This window comes from Calonectris borealis, chromosome 18 (genome assembly GCF_964195595.1).
Source record: "Calonectris borealis chromosome 18, bCalBor7.hap1.2, whole genome shotgun sequence".
In the NCBI taxonomy this organism is placed as follows: Eukaryota; Metazoa; Chordata; class Aves; order Procellariiformes; family Procellariidae; genus Calonectris; species Calonectris borealis.
The window spans coordinates 3,679,540-3,693,987 of record NC_134329.1 but is presented as its reverse complement, the minus strand read 5'-3'; the positions used below and the strand labels follow the sequence as shown (position 1 = coordinate 3,693,987).

The 14,448-nt window shown below is 46.1% G+C and overlaps 1 protein-coding gene across 10 annotated transcripts in view; it reads left to right on the top strand.

Annotated features, from left to right (window-relative positions):
• The window catches only part of TPCN1 (two pore segment channel 1), a 49,450-nt gene that overhangs the window by 30,983 nt on the left and 4,019 nt on the right, over window positions 1-14,448 (top strand). For all 10 annotated transcript variants that reach the window (XM_075167269.1, XM_075167268.1, XM_075167272.1 and 7 more), the window contains 16 exons: window positions 385-509; window positions 1,767-1,815; window positions 2,001-2,064; window positions 3,108-3,152; window positions 4,303-4,359; window positions 4,449-4,502; window positions 5,972-6,044; window positions 6,274-6,381; window positions 7,607-7,678; window positions 8,526-8,615; window positions 9,375-9,490; window positions 10,189-10,235; window positions 10,799-10,867; window positions 11,306-11,390; window positions 12,890-13,026; window positions 14,341-14,421. In XM_075167269.1, coding sequence (XP_075023370.1) covers window positions 385-509; window positions 1,767-1,815; window positions 2,001-2,064; window positions 3,108-3,152; window positions 4,303-4,359; window positions 4,449-4,502; window positions 5,972-6,044; window positions 6,274-6,381; window positions 7,607-7,678; window positions 8,526-8,615; window positions 9,375-9,490; window positions 10,189-10,235; window positions 10,799-10,867; window positions 11,306-11,390; window positions 12,890-13,026; window positions 14,341-14,421 — 1,272 coding nt within the window. The remainder of the gene's footprint in view (window positions 1-384; window positions 510-1,766; window positions 1,816-2,000; window positions 2,065-3,107; window positions 3,153-4,302; window positions 4,360-4,448; window positions 4,503-5,971; window positions 6,045-6,273; window positions 6,382-7,606; window positions 7,679-8,525; window positions 8,616-9,374; window positions 9,491-10,188; window positions 10,236-10,798; window positions 10,868-11,305; window positions 11,391-12,889; window positions 13,027-14,340; window positions 14,422-14,448) is intronic.

Genomic DNA, 14,448 nt, shown 5'->3' with positions numbered 1-14,448 from the left:
GTTCCTGAGGAATAGCTGATAGTCTTAAAAAAGTGCCAGTAATGGGATCTGTTAGGCTGTCTACTAATTTCCCAAGAAGAGTGGTTGAACTCTGTCGCTTGGGGTGTCTGGTTGGACAATTTTCACACGATAGGGCAACGGGGAACAGCTCTGCATTTGCTGGAGGGACCGACTGCCAGGAGAGCTTTCTGATCGCTGTGCTCTGGGATAAGCTCAGAACGTTAAAGTAATAGCTTAGGGTACTTCTGGGGCTTAGTTATAATGGCATCTTACGATAATGTAGAAATCCTGCTTAAAACAAATCCAGAGTGAGAATTAAATACGCTAGCCTCTATGTGCTTCTGCCTGATGTCGCTGCTTATGACAACATTCCCTTGTTTCTAGAGGCCGTCTGGAATTTCCTTCAAGCACTTTGAAGGGCTGTTGCGGTTTTACAAGCCTCGGATGTGTGCCAGAGAGCGATATCTCACTTTCAAAGCACTGAATCAAAGCAATACTCCTTTAGTCAGGTAGGATGGTCTTACTGCTGCACCCAGAGCAAGGAAGTTGCTTCACTCTCTGAAGCTAGGCTGTACTTCAGAGAGGATGGCTGGGTTTATGGAAGGAAACTTGTCTGGGATGTGGGAACAGAGTTATGTGATTGAGAGGATTTGCCTGGGAAGCAGGGAGCCTGGAGGGGTGGGTACCCTGAGAGTTGAGGTTTTTCTACGGAGGTGATGGAGTTCCTGCGTGCCCTCTTGTGGATACAGCGCTCTGCTGGCAGTCACCAGGCAGCCTCTGTTTCCCACCTCCCCTGCCAGAACAGAGGAGCGAGAAATTGAGGAACAGCATTAGAGCCTGCAAGGAGCATTTCTTCACACAGTGCAGCCTCGCAGCTTAACAAGTTTTTGTTTTTTTCCAGCAGCTGGCTGTGTCCCCCAGGGTTTTGTTAATTAAAATCGGGTTCTGCTGGTGCTTTCAGGACTGTCATCCTCTCTGTTATGAGGCTGAGAATTACCATTCTGGTGGGTGGGTGCAGCTAACTCCAGCCAGCATGGAAGTAGAGGGAATTAGAGCAGGAGACCTTCTCTTCCTTTTCCTTTGTTCTGGCCACAGACAGGCTTGGAGTGAGTCTCCCATGAAACTGGTGCCGATGGTTCTCCTTAAAGTCAAGTGCCACAGAGAAGTGTTGAAAATGGCATAGGGAGAAAGGCTGAGTTCTTAAATTTAGGCACCTAATGACGCCAGGAAGAGTCTGAGAAGTTCAGCATCCTCACTTTCAGACACCTAAAAGCTGTTATAGGCCTGACCCTGAGCACCTAGACAGACACTCATGTTTTATGAGTTTCTTTGCTTTCATGTCCTTTTTCAAATTTCATTGTTACCTTGAAAAGAAAATGTGCAAAGACAATAGAAAAGGACTGTACGAGTAATTAAGACAGTCCAAGACTTCGTAGTACAATCTCTATCCCTTGGAGTTTGCTATCTAAGCCTCAGGTCTTTCCTCTCAGTGGTAAAATTCTGGAGTTCAGTAGACTCGGGGTTTCCTCTAAGGGCTGTAGCATTACAGAAAGAAGGTAGGCTTTGCACCCTGTTCTGGCTCTTGTCAGCCAGTAACCTTTGGCCAGATGGGGAGGAGGTCAGTGCTGAGTTATATCAGCTGTGGTTGCAGTTCTAATAAGGAGTTAATAACTTCCAGGGACTCTCTACTGTTGATGCCTGTCAGGGACAATTAAGGATATAATCAAATCCAAGGCTCTGATCGGATGCTTCTTTCTGTTTTGCAGTCTAAAGGATTTTTACAATTTCTATGAAGTTGTTGGCTTAAAATGGAAGGTAAGTATTTATTGGGTGGAGAAGAGGGGAAGTGCGTGGGGGAGGGAGAGCAAAGGAGGCCAGTGATTAAAGAGAAGGTGGGTGAGACATAAAGGCAATCTAAAAGAAGCAGATGATAAGGTGGGTCTCCATCACTGCACATTTTTTGTAGCATTGACTTCTGATCATGGCTGTTCCGCTTCCAGGCAAAACGAAATCGCGAGCACTGGTTTGATGACCTTCCACGGACAGCATTCCTTATTTTTAAAGGTAACAGGCTGTGTTTTCATGACAGCAGTGTTCAACTAACAGGAAAAGCATTTCTTTACAAAGACCTCTGAAGGGACCTTCTCTTATGTCCCTGGTAAACAGCTGAGGGAAGACCTAGTAACCAATGCTCTGCGTATTCAGAGCCTCCAAGGCCAGAGCCTTGTATTCAGAGTCTCCAAGGAAGATTTCTGTCATGTAAATATTCCCTGTGTTCTGACCCAAATCTCAACTTCCTTAAAATAAGACACGTCCTGGCAGAAGCTCTGTAGTGAACCAGACCCTGAGGTCACGGAGAGCTGTATTCCTTTTTCAGCCCAGAAGTTAGGTGGGGGTTTATGATTGCTGAATCTAGTAGAGTTTATAGAGTTTGTCCATATCCTAGGCAGCAACTCACAGCAGTGACTGTGGAGTGGGATTTGTGTTTTCACAAAAGCTGCTAGGCTTCCTAGTCCCAAGATGTGGTTGCAGTGCTCGTAGAGGTCAAGTGCAGCTGCTCGGGAAGGGGAAAGAGGTCTGAAATAACCATCAGTGTAATCTGTCTTGCAAATGTAATTTATCTCCCATGTCCCAAGTTTCCTGACTGAATGTAGCCATTCAGAAATAAGAACTTAGCTGCAATTTTTTTTCAGTGTTGTATGCTAGTGGGAAACAGTTAACACCATCTTGATCCAAACACACAGCTGCCATAGGAGTCCTACATATCTCTGCTGATGCACTCAACCCTCCTTGACAGTGTATGTGTTGTTCCAAACACGGGCAGTGCTTCAGCAGCTGCATTTACCTCTGTCCACACCACAGAACTAGTGCACAGAGGAAAAAAAAGGCATCTTGGGGGTTAAGGATTGAGAGTTCATGGCTGCTAAAATTCTAGAGGAAATTTGAACTTGGTCCCAAGAAGTAAAAGTTAATAATCTGCTAATCTCCTTAGTTTCTGTGCTGAGGATTGGTATGAAAAATGTCTCTAAGGAGAAGATAGAGGAAGCTGCATGTGAGGTATGGAGGATCGCATAAACATTTGTTTTGTCATACTTTCCTTCACGCAGGCATCAACATCCTTGTGAAGTCCCGTGTGTTCCAATACACCATGTGTAAGTAGAAGTAACAAGCTGTCTCTCTGCTAGGCTCCCTTCATCGTGTGGATCTGGGATGCTCTGCCTCTGCCAGCCCCTCCAAGGACTCAGCGTGGTGGGGCCTGGTCTTTGGTTTGAGCCATGGCTTGTGTGCAAATTCTGGAGTTTTGATGGAGAGGGAGGGAGCTGCATGCTCGTACTGACCGCTGCTGCAGCCTGGAATCTCAGCTCTCGCTGTGTTGAGTCCTCTGGAGAGGCTCGTTGGTTCACTGCTTTGTAACGCGCTTGTGCGTCTGATTCTGTAGGAGTCAGCTTGTTGCATTTGGGTAGGTTGGTGGTTAGCTTTCACAAGCCTTGAGGTTTTTATCTTGCAGTTGAAGGATGCTGGGTAAGGAACTGCCTTGCCAGTCAATCGCCTTTTTCTGTTTGCACTTGAGAAGGTGCAAGCATCCTTGTTGCTGGAGGGATTGCGTGGTAACTGTACTGCCTGCAAGAACGATTCTGTGCTCCTGTTCTTTAGAGGAGAAAGAGTGCTTACTTGTGTGCTACTCGCTATGTTCTAAACGATCTGTTCCTACCCGGTAATTTGGGGTTTTTTTGAATGTTGGAGGAGATGTTTTTTGTAAATTGGGATGCTAAACTAAAGAGAGTGGGGTGGGGTGAGGAGACCTGAGTGAAAAGGAGAAGTCCTGCACCTTCAGTTCTCAGGATTTGAATGTTGGGGAGCAGCAACAGATCCAAGCTGACAGGGCTTTGTCCTGCACTGTTGGGGACTCTTCCTTTGTCTTGCACTGCTGGGGACCTAGTGGTTCTCAAGATCTCATTCCAGAACTAGGAGGAAGCTGAAATAAGCAGGTATTAACATGGCAGAATGTGAGATCATTATGAGTAAAAATGATTGAGCATGATTCAGACCATTGTTTTGGTTTAGTGTTTTGTTTTAGTTTTGTTTTCTTCTGCAGATAAAGGTACTGCATCTGTTAAAAGCCTGGGAAAAGTCAGGGTAGAAGTTTTGCAACTCTCCCAAGTTATGAGTTCAATTTGTTAGTTGAATTGGAAACACTGACCCTGCCGCTTGTCCTATATTGTACTCTTTTTGTTAGCCTACAAAATGGATGTCCGCTGGTCCAGGAGTGTTTTTGCTATGGGTTTTTACTTTGTTTTCCAGATACGGTGGTGGCTGTGAATGGAATTTGGATTCTTGTTGAAACCTTTATGCTGCAAGGTAGGAAACAACACAGCTTGTTTCTTGACTATGATGCTGGGGGATTGAATAAAGGGAAGGCTAGAAAAAGTTCTTCTTGTGTCTTGCAGGAGGGAACTTCTTCTCCAGAAACGTCCCATGGAGCTACATAGTCTTCCTCACAAGTAAGCTGATGCCTCCAAACAGAGCTGTGTCATTTCACAAGGTGGGGAATAGACAGCTCTGTTCCCAGAAGATTATTCAGTTTTAACTTAGCCACAGGTGTACAGACTCCATCTAGAACAATGCTGTGCCTGGCAGGGATCGTCAGCATCCACACAGACCCACGTGGACACTGCTGCACTGTTACGCAGCTCCCTGCGCCACTGCAGTCTGGGGAGCCTCGTACTTCTGGTGCAACTCCCTGCAAAAGCTGCTGTAGTACTCTTAAAGCTTGCTTCAGCCCTGACAGCAGAATAGCCTTGTTTTGTAGGCACAGCGTGCAAAGTGATAAGCTCCTCCAGACTTGTGATGGCTCTGTGTGGAGTTGCTCACGCTGCTCTGTGCTGCACTGACTGTTTCAGCAGGCATTACCAGCTCTGATCTGATTTTAGCTGTGAGCTGGCTCTCTGCCACGCAGAGCAAGGCAGTCCTGTTGGAGTACGGAGTGCAGGGGCACGCTGAGGAGAAGTCTGAAAGGACTAGATGAACTGGTTGACAAGCTGAGTTTTCTAATTGAACATCATCCCCTCCGTAAATGTGTACCTTAGCCTTCCTTTTCAGCCCAAGTATAAGCAATTGCAACTTCATGTGCTGGTTCATTGCACTGCCATGGAACTCTTCAGGGGTGTGAATTCACTTCCCTTCTCCTGCCAGTGTCTCTTGCTCAAGCGGAGAAGAAAAGTATAGCTCCGATGAATCAAAATAGTGTGTAAAACTGCAGCAGAAGGTTCTCTGGAGAATCTAGGAGAGGTTGTTAACTTCTTATTTAACTGCTGGGTAGCTCTAGTGCTTCCCTGGCCATTAGTCTTCCAAACACTTGTTATGAAAGTTTGAAGGCAGAGGCACTTTGCAACACTCCTTTTCACAAGGATGTTGTGATCCAGCTCTTCACTTCTCTCCCACCTTGGAACCTGGAAAGAAAGACTTTGGGATGACTGAAACAGGGCATCATCATGTGATTGTGGCATTCTTTAACCTACAGGCTCACAAGGTGCTGCCAGGACAGGGGGTGAAGTATTCAGATGGCTCCTCTTTGAAAGGATCTCTCCCTGCAGGTCAAGGCTAGGCTATGGGATGTGGATGCGTTCCACTGAGATAGAAGGAAATAAACAGGCAGGACTGAATTCCCTACACCACTTTCTGCCCTTTGCTACAGGAGCTTGTGCCTCAACATTTATAGCGTGTTAGCCAACTAACTGCGTTGTAGACTGCTCGAGAGAAATAACCATGAATACAGGAATATGTGTTGATTTGGAGGAAAAATGTCTCTTTGGCATCTCACCAAGAGTAAGGAGGATGGGTGGGAGTCTGTTAAACCTATGTTCAGCCGTCCTGTACTTAAAGCACCACACATCTTTGAAGGCAAGCCTTTGCATGAGCCCTCCATGTGATGCTGCTTATTTCTGTCCATGGCTGTTGTCTTGTTTTACAGTCTATGGCGTGGAGCTGCTCCTGAAGACCACCGGACTGGGGCCTGTCGAGTACCTGTCCTCGGGTTGGAATCTGTAAGTGCACACAGACGTTTTGAGGGAGAGATGGCAAAAATTGTTGGGTTAGAAAGATTGATTTCTGAGATGAGTTTTTAAGTCTGTAGACCTAATCAGCAGGCTATTATAATCCTTCTGCCCTTGGCCTTGTGCATCTTGTTAGGCTGGAGCAGCACTAAGTACCTCCTCTCTGCTGAAATATTACTGATAAATCATTGCTCTTATTTTATATTTTTTTTCTTTCTAGCTTTGACTTCTCAGTCACGCTGTTTGCATTTTTGGGGCTCATGGCACTGGCATTTAACATGGAGCCGTTTTACTTCATTGTGGTCTTGCGACCCCTTCAGCTGCTGAGGTGAGACGGGAAGGCTGGGTGAGGGGCACAGAGAGCAGGTGGGGAAGAAAACAGCCAGGCTGGTTTTCCATCAGTCCGGTTGGGGACCGAGCTCCTTACCGGGAGAGGGCAAGGATTGCTCTGTGGGTGCGTGACCATGGCAAACAGGAATCGCGTGGGGTAATGAGATTAGCCAGAGGTATCAAAATGAACGATAACAAAAACTTGGGATGGGATATGAAACCCCGTGCTTTGGAGCTTAAGCTGATCTCTAATAGAGATCAAGGGATTTACCGGGGGCAGATTATCCTGTGTCTGACTTCGTGGGGTTCTTACACCTCCTCTAAATTGTCTGATGCTGTTCAGAGAAAAGCTCTTCTGTCAGGGTGAGACAGTTTGAGCCAGTTTAATAATTTCCATTGAATTACCAGAAATTACAGTTTTCAAAGGATGCTGCTTTCTAGGGCAAGTACAACCCTGCTCTAACTGCGTCTCACACTTTAAGCGGCCTGTAGCCTCTCTGCAGCTCAGTAAGATGGGTCTGATTAACCCTCTCATTTCGAGGCTGTTACGGAGGTACATTCACCTTTGCAGAACACTTTGAGAGCCATAGGTGGAAGGCATTTGAGAGGCAAAATGTTGTTTCATTAAAAACAAACTAATGTAATTTAGCTCTTCAGTGAGGATTTAAAGAACACTTTATGACACTCAGGGGGGGGAAAAAATAATGTTTTCTCTGTTGCTCCCCTGCCAAAGCCTGTGTTTGGCAGCTGTGTTTCTCTGTAAAGGCTGATGGAGTTGCCAAATCTTAAATTAGCAGGCACAATGTAGTTTTCTTTCATCAATTTTTATTTGGTCATGAGGGAAACACAGAAAAGCTTGTGTCTGAGGAAAGGAGTAATGAATCCTGACCCTGTACATAGGACTAGTTTAAGTTCTTATGATTTTTGTTTTTTTTAAAAATAGCTATTTATGCATCATGCTGTGTAAAAAGATGTAGACTTTTCCTTGAGATTCCTCAATCCTGTAAACACCTAGTTGAATGTGTCATAAACATTGAGATGGGACAACGGGACATTGTTAGGTGAGTGGAGACCACTTGAGCAAGAGCTTGTGAGTTTGGTGTCAGGAAACCTTACTGTTCATTGACCTGGGAGGTACAGAGAACTGTGATACTCTCTTTACATATTCCCAACAACACCAGGAAAGGTGCTGTGCATGGGTAACTACTGGCTTCTCCTTTCAGGCTATTTAAATTGAAGAAACGCTACAGAAATGTCCTGGACACTATGTTTGAGTTGTTCCCCCGGATGGCCAGGTACTAACTTCTTCCCTTTGGGTGATGGCGGGGAGAGGGGAGTAAAGGTTTAGTGTCTAGGACTGGGGTCAGGACAGGGACCTGTCAAATCTGCTAACCGTGTTTATGCTCTGATCTGTCAATTGATTGTTACTGATTCTTCAGTGTGCTGCAGTGGAGTGTTAATCTTCCAACTTCTCGGAGCAGTATGCGATAAGCAACACTCTAGCACCCTAGGCCTCCTCCTGCTTTTGTGTTAGGAGGATAACTAAGAGTCGATGCTTTTTTAATTTTTCTCCCCATCCCAGCTTTTGGTGAGAGTGGAGGCCCATTTGGGAGGAGCATTGGCGTGAATATGCTCAGCCTCAGATGCTTCCCTGTCCTTAGTACAGCCATTCGAGAGCGTTACTGGGAAACGGTGGGTCAGAAGGAGCTTGGGTTTTGAGTGGGGCATTCTCAGACCTTATTCCCTTGAAGGAGGTCTGAAGAGAGCGTGTTAGCTAGAGAACCCTGTTCTTGGCATAGTCCCTGCTCCAAGGATGTGGAGGGGGCAGAACCAGTGTGTGGTGTTCTTTATTAAAGAAACTGGCGAGATGTTTGTTTACCAGAAAAAGACAGACTGGGAGGGAATCCAGGCTGCTCTTTAGTTTCTCTCTTCAGCAAGTGGCAAGCTCCTTGTCCAAGGACTTCTTGAATGACGGCAGGCAAAGAACTGCAGAGCCACAGTGGCAGGGAGGGTGGTCTGGGGTTTTCAGTGCTGCTTCCCATCAGTTAGAAATTCCTTCCAGAGAAACCAGCCTGTGACTTTGTGTTTCCCTGCCTTAGCAACTCTTGAGTAGCACAGTACTCCTTCTGTTTTTGCTTCCAGCCTGGGTTTAACCCTGCTGATCTTCTACTACTGCTTTGCCATTGTTGGCATGGAGTTCTTTGCTGGCGTGGTCTACCCGAACTGCTGCAAGTGAGTACTGCGAATCCATCCCCCCCTGCAGTGGGTTTGGTGCACAGCCAGGAGCAGAGCCTCTGGCAGCTCTGTCTCCCTGTGGAGAAGGGGCCAGAGGATGGGTCTAAATGGGGTTTTGCAGCTAAGGCAACATGCTGGGAAAAGCTAGGGGAGACACTCCACTTCTCTAGGTAAGATTGGATGAAATGGCTTTTGCATTGCATTTGGAAAGGGAGAGGCTTCTGTGGCGGGGTTGGCTGGTTTTAATAAGCTCTGTAACTCGCCTCAGGTAGCTGCACTGGGAGGACTGACTCATAGTGTGGCTGGAAACTCTTGTAACAGCTACTCTAGAGCAAAGTTGAGATTTTTACCTTGGTGACACCAGAGTTGCTCTGCTAGACTGTTACATATTTAGGCCTCACTTTGTACGAGATAAATTCACCTGGTCTTGGACGCTAAGCAGTCCTGTGCCCTTTTTATCTTAAATGATGGCAGGCCACTTGGAAATGCCAAGCTTTAAGGGTGTGAGCCAAGGAATCTAACTCAAACACTCAGTTTCTGTGGTATAATATTTGCTGAATGATTAGAAAGACTCCATGTAGTCCCTGGGCTTGTGCTGAGCTGTGAAGAACAGAGGCTTTCTTTTAGAGAAAAAGCAAGAAGTAGAAACTACCACCCTGCTCACCACCTTCTAAGTGTTTTGGTATTTATAACCCTTGAGATTTTTCTTGCTTTTCCACTTCTCTTCTTGTTCTTTGACCTGGTTTCCCCAATCAGCACAAGCACAGTCGCAGATTCCTACCGCTGGGTGAATCATACAGTTGGCAACAAGACAGTTGTGGAAGAAGGTTATTACTATCTCAACAACTTTGACAACATTTTGAACAGCTTTGGTAAGGGCAGTTTTGTCTGTAGCAAATTCCTTAGTGCATCTGTGTTCCTGCAGAGCTGGGTGGCAGGACTGTAATGCTCATGTAAGCCTGGGACTCTCCCAGAAAGTCCTACTAATGCACCTCAAACACTCAGCATCCTGCTCTTTCTGTCTGGAGGACTCCAGCTGACTAATTGTGCCTGTTTTGCAAGGTAAGCAGACATCTCTTAGAAGCCAGCGTGAAGCCAGCAGATCTGTTCTAACTGGTGATCAGACCAGACTTACAGAGATGTTTAAGTCACTACCCTTCTGAAGAATCAATAGTGATGCTAGTACATTTCTTTAAATGCACTGATGAAGAATAATTTGAATGTGTTGATTACTCTCCATGATTTTTCTTAATGTGTGAGCAGAGATGCTTATCTCCTGGAGATTTCAGAGGTCTCCATGCTCTCTGGTGGAAAGAGTTAGGTCTGTTTCTGATTTTTTTTAAGAAATATAGATTAAGCCCGGCTCCTCGTTCTGTGGGTCTAACCCCCTTTTGTCTGAAGTAATTGCAGTGATGAGGGTCTGCATTCTGTCTCCGGATTTGCTGGCTGTATTGAAACTTTGGTGTCTTGCGTCAGTCTCCCCTGTCAAATACTTTGTCTAAGAATCACTGTAAAGTAGGTCAGCATGGATAAAGCAATTGTCTGTATTTTTTCTCCCACTTGTATACAGTCACGCTGTTTGAGCTGACAGTCGTCAATGACTGGTACATCATCATGGTACGTAAACCTCAGCTACCTTGTGTGTATAGACAGCACAGACTCTTTGCCAGTTGAGCTAGATCTTCCACGCCACCACTGCTTTCTTCCCCTGGTGATGGGAGATGGGCCCAACATTGTCACTTCTTGTTGCCAGACAGCTTTTGCTCCAGATCGTTGGGTGACATTTGACCTCTGGCATGCTGCTGGGCATGTTTTCTTGTGAATCTTGACCAGCCTTCGGGCCAGGTTTTGCAACCTGGACAAATAAAGTCACTCTGTATTCCAGCTTGTCACCCTGCTGTCCAAGCTGTGTTCTCATAGCAGCAATGGTTCATACAGCCACGGGCTTTACATGTTCTGTATGCTTGCATATAGGAACCTCTCTTTTTAGCTTGAGAGGCAGATTAGCTGCAAGGACCAGTTGGGGCATTGAGCATTGCCCAGGCAGTCCCTGGGGCTAACTGTGGAGCCATGAATGAGAGACAGATAGTGTTGATGCTGCTTTATGTCTGTTGGCAAGCAGTTAACAGCAGACTCTCCCTTCTTTTGTGCACTACTGACTTCTTCCCTCTCTTCTTTAGGAAGGGGTGACATCCCAAACCACTCACTGGAGCCGTCTTTACTTCATGATCTTCTACATTGTGACTATGGTAGGTTTCTGGACATGCTTCATGCATCAAATAGTGGGGATGAAGAGGGGAGACAGCTTTTACTGTGTTCCAGAGGGCGCTTCCATCTCTAAATGAGGACAACTTTGCTCTTCTATATAAACACCTTCCAGAAAGAGGTGTGAGTCCACATCACTTGCAGAAAGTTGAATTTAAGGGCGTTGACAAAGCTGATGCTGCACAAATCTGGGCCTGGGGTAAGGACTAGGGCAGCACGGAGTTTTGTTCTGTCCCCATTGTGGTTGACTGTTAGCAGTTTACTCACAGGTAGATGTGTGACACGTGCATCTCCTCTGTCAGGGAGAAGCTGGGGAGCGTGGAGTTGAACCACAGACCAAATGCTCAGCTTCATGTTGAATTGGGCTGGAAGAATCTCCCAGCAGCAGCCTCCTGATCTCTTCTCTTCATGTCCTCTCCCAGGTGGTGATGACAATCATTGTGGCTTTTATTCTGGATGCTTTCGTCTTCCGCATGAACTACACTCGGAAGAACCAAGATTCAGAAGGTCAGAACTGAGGACTGGCTGACCTAAAACATTGTGTCCTCTCTCCCTGGTGTCTTATGTCTGTAGGAGAGAATGGGATTGGCCAGCAAAGACCAGATTTTTGTTTTAGCCTGACTTCCTAAGCTCATTCTTACACTTTTGTGTGATATTTCTATCCAGCCTTCCTGCTCTGCGCCTCATCTCTCCCCCACCACTCCCCCTAAAGTGTGTGTGTATGTGTGTGTTTATCTGTGTGTGTATGTCTGTGTGTGCACGCACATGTAAACTTCAACTTCTTGAGCCATTTCAACCAAATTATTTAAAGATAGGAAGTCTGCACGCATTTCATGAAAGAAATCTAGGGAACATTACAGCAATGAGGTAGCAAAATTCAACAAGAGACCTTACAGGAAGGGAAGGTGATCTTTCTTTTAAAACCAATTTCCCTCCCTCACTAATACACTCACCGGCACCAGAACATGTCTCCAAGCGGCTTGTCCAGCATTCAGGCACCAAGACGCTGGATCCAAGTGGTTTGCCAGCACTCTGCGCCATGACATGGAGGACAAGGGACCCTGCCCATCCAGTTCTTCCTACATCTCCGAGTTGTACTTAGACTGGTGACCACGTGCTGGTTTTGGACATACCTTTCTGTACCCTTTAGGAACTGACAGTGGCTTGTCTCTCCATCCCCTCACCCCTGTGAGTCATCAGTTTTGCTCACTGTCCTTTGTCTCCTGAGCTGGGCATCTGAAACTGCCTGTAACTTCATGACCTGCTAATTTAGGTGCCATAAACACATTAATCTCTTGTAGCCCTTCTCCTGCTATTCCTTCAGGTGATCTACACCCAGACTTTTCTATTCATTCTCTGAGCAGACTAATCTTAATAATTCTTTACACTTTTCTGCAGGAAGGAGATACAGTCACTGCAAGTATACATTTAATGCCAGTCTTCCCCGCAGAAACATGGTGAAGGCCCCAGCCAGGGGAGTAGCTTTGATCAGCCCCTCATCTTTCTTAGGTGCCAGAAGATCCAAATGTGTGGTGCAGGCTCACAGGAGCCAGGCGTTGTTAGTTACAGAAACACTTTTCATCGTGATCCTTCCTGCACCCAGTTTGAACGGTGCAGTGGAAGACGTTTGTTAGCACTTAACTCCCAAGCTGTGTTAGCCAGTTGAAGGTCAAAAGGCAGCAATTCCTGTGTGATTAGTTGCTTTGCTTGTTAATTTACAGGCAAGCAAAAAGCTACAAGATTTTTTTTTAAGATACTGAGGAGTCTGGTATTTTAAAAAGCTGAGATGCTTGGTGGCCCTACACACTAGTTAACTTCTTCCTGCCTTGCTGGGCGACAAGGAATTACACGTTCTAGTCACAAAAGCAGGTACAGAGTGTGCCTGACATCTGGCTTGGTCCGGTGTGCTGTTAAGCTTTGCCTTCCAGGATTATCGTAGCGGCTGATGAAAGCAATGTCCATCTCAGTGACTTTTTTTTCCCTCTTTCTTTTTCTTGCCTCTCCAGAAGACAACGGCATTGTGCTGGAGAAGGAGATCTCCAAGGAGGAAGTGGTTGGCATAATCGAGCTGTACAAGCGGACTTCAGCTGCCAGTGAAACCGCTCAGCTGCAGAAGATCGTTTTGCAGATGGACAAATACGGGGTAAGAGGAAGTGCTTACTGCAAATTCCCGGCTTCAGGGGAGGGAGGCGTGCCAGGGCCACAAATGTCTTTTTGCTGTCTTCTAGAGAAAAGCTGCATGTGTCTTTGTAGTGTTGAGAGCCGAGCTACTGGAGGAGCTCTGCAGCACTGGCACAAAGTTTTGCTGCTCTAGAAAAGTAGCAGCTGAATTTCCCCTGCACTCTGAATAGCCTTGACAAAGGCTCGTTGCTATTGCTTACCTCTAACTTCACTTAGAGCTGTCCTGGCCCGGTACCGTCTGGAAAAAAGTATATTTATTTTCCTCTAAGGAAGCCACTGTCTTGTACTTCTCCTGCCTCTCAATCTGTGCCATCGTACACTTAGGCCCGGACAGTCCTGAAACATTATGCAGCAATATGATGGTATCGATTCCAAACACCAGGCTTCCTTTCTCCACGGCACTGCTTACATTTTCATTCCAAAACAGGATGGACAATTGGAAAAATGAGCTGACCTGGGTAACTGCTCTTGTCTCAGAACTGTTGTCTCATGCATCTGGGAAGAGCTTAAGTGGTTGTTCTAATAATAGCCATTATATTCTTGTATCACCACTACAAAGTGCAGGTGCTACAGTCTCTTAGGTGACCCTTATTTGCTTTGGTTGGCTTGGTAGTAAAGGCTGAGCTCTTGTTCACACAGACAGAATTTGGAATAGCGATGATGATTCTGATCAGAAGCAGTTTTCAAGACAATAAACCAAAGGAGGATGCTGTCCTCAGCCTTGCAATGGAGTCCAGAATGATGATGCCAGACCTGAGGCTTCTTTTGTTTGTCAATCCTGTTCGTATAACTCATGTGGTCAGAGAGTAATTCAGACATCAGCTCTCTGCTTACATGATTTAAGAAGTCCAGGCCCATGGAGTAAATGGTGTGGTCTAGACAAGTGGGACCTGCAATTGTTCTTAAACGAGATCTTATTTGGAAGCTTGGGCTTGAGCCTTGTTCCCGGCACTGATGTTATGTTCATCTGACTAAATTAAGCACCCCTGACAGACGCATCCATCCGAACTACAGCTCCCTTTGTAGTCTTTGGGGATCTGCTCAGTGTGACTCATCTCAGCCTGCAGTAGATGCCTGCATTTGTTCAGGTGATGTGCACCCTAAAATGCCTTTTTCCTGTGGCGATAGAAGGAGCCCAGGATAGCCCGAGCTCATCAGTGGATGACGGGTGTCTGCAGGAAGGATGCCTGAAGTGCCGGGGGCTGATCCTGTGACCTGCTCAGTGACCAATTAATGTCGTCTTTGTTTTTTCTTCCTGCTTCCCCCAACTCTTTAGCAAATGTCAACACTGTTTCTGGGACGCAGATCAAGGACCAAGAGTGATTTGAGTATGAAGATGTATGAGGAAGAGATACAGGTATGTGGGCCTGAGTTGGAAATATCA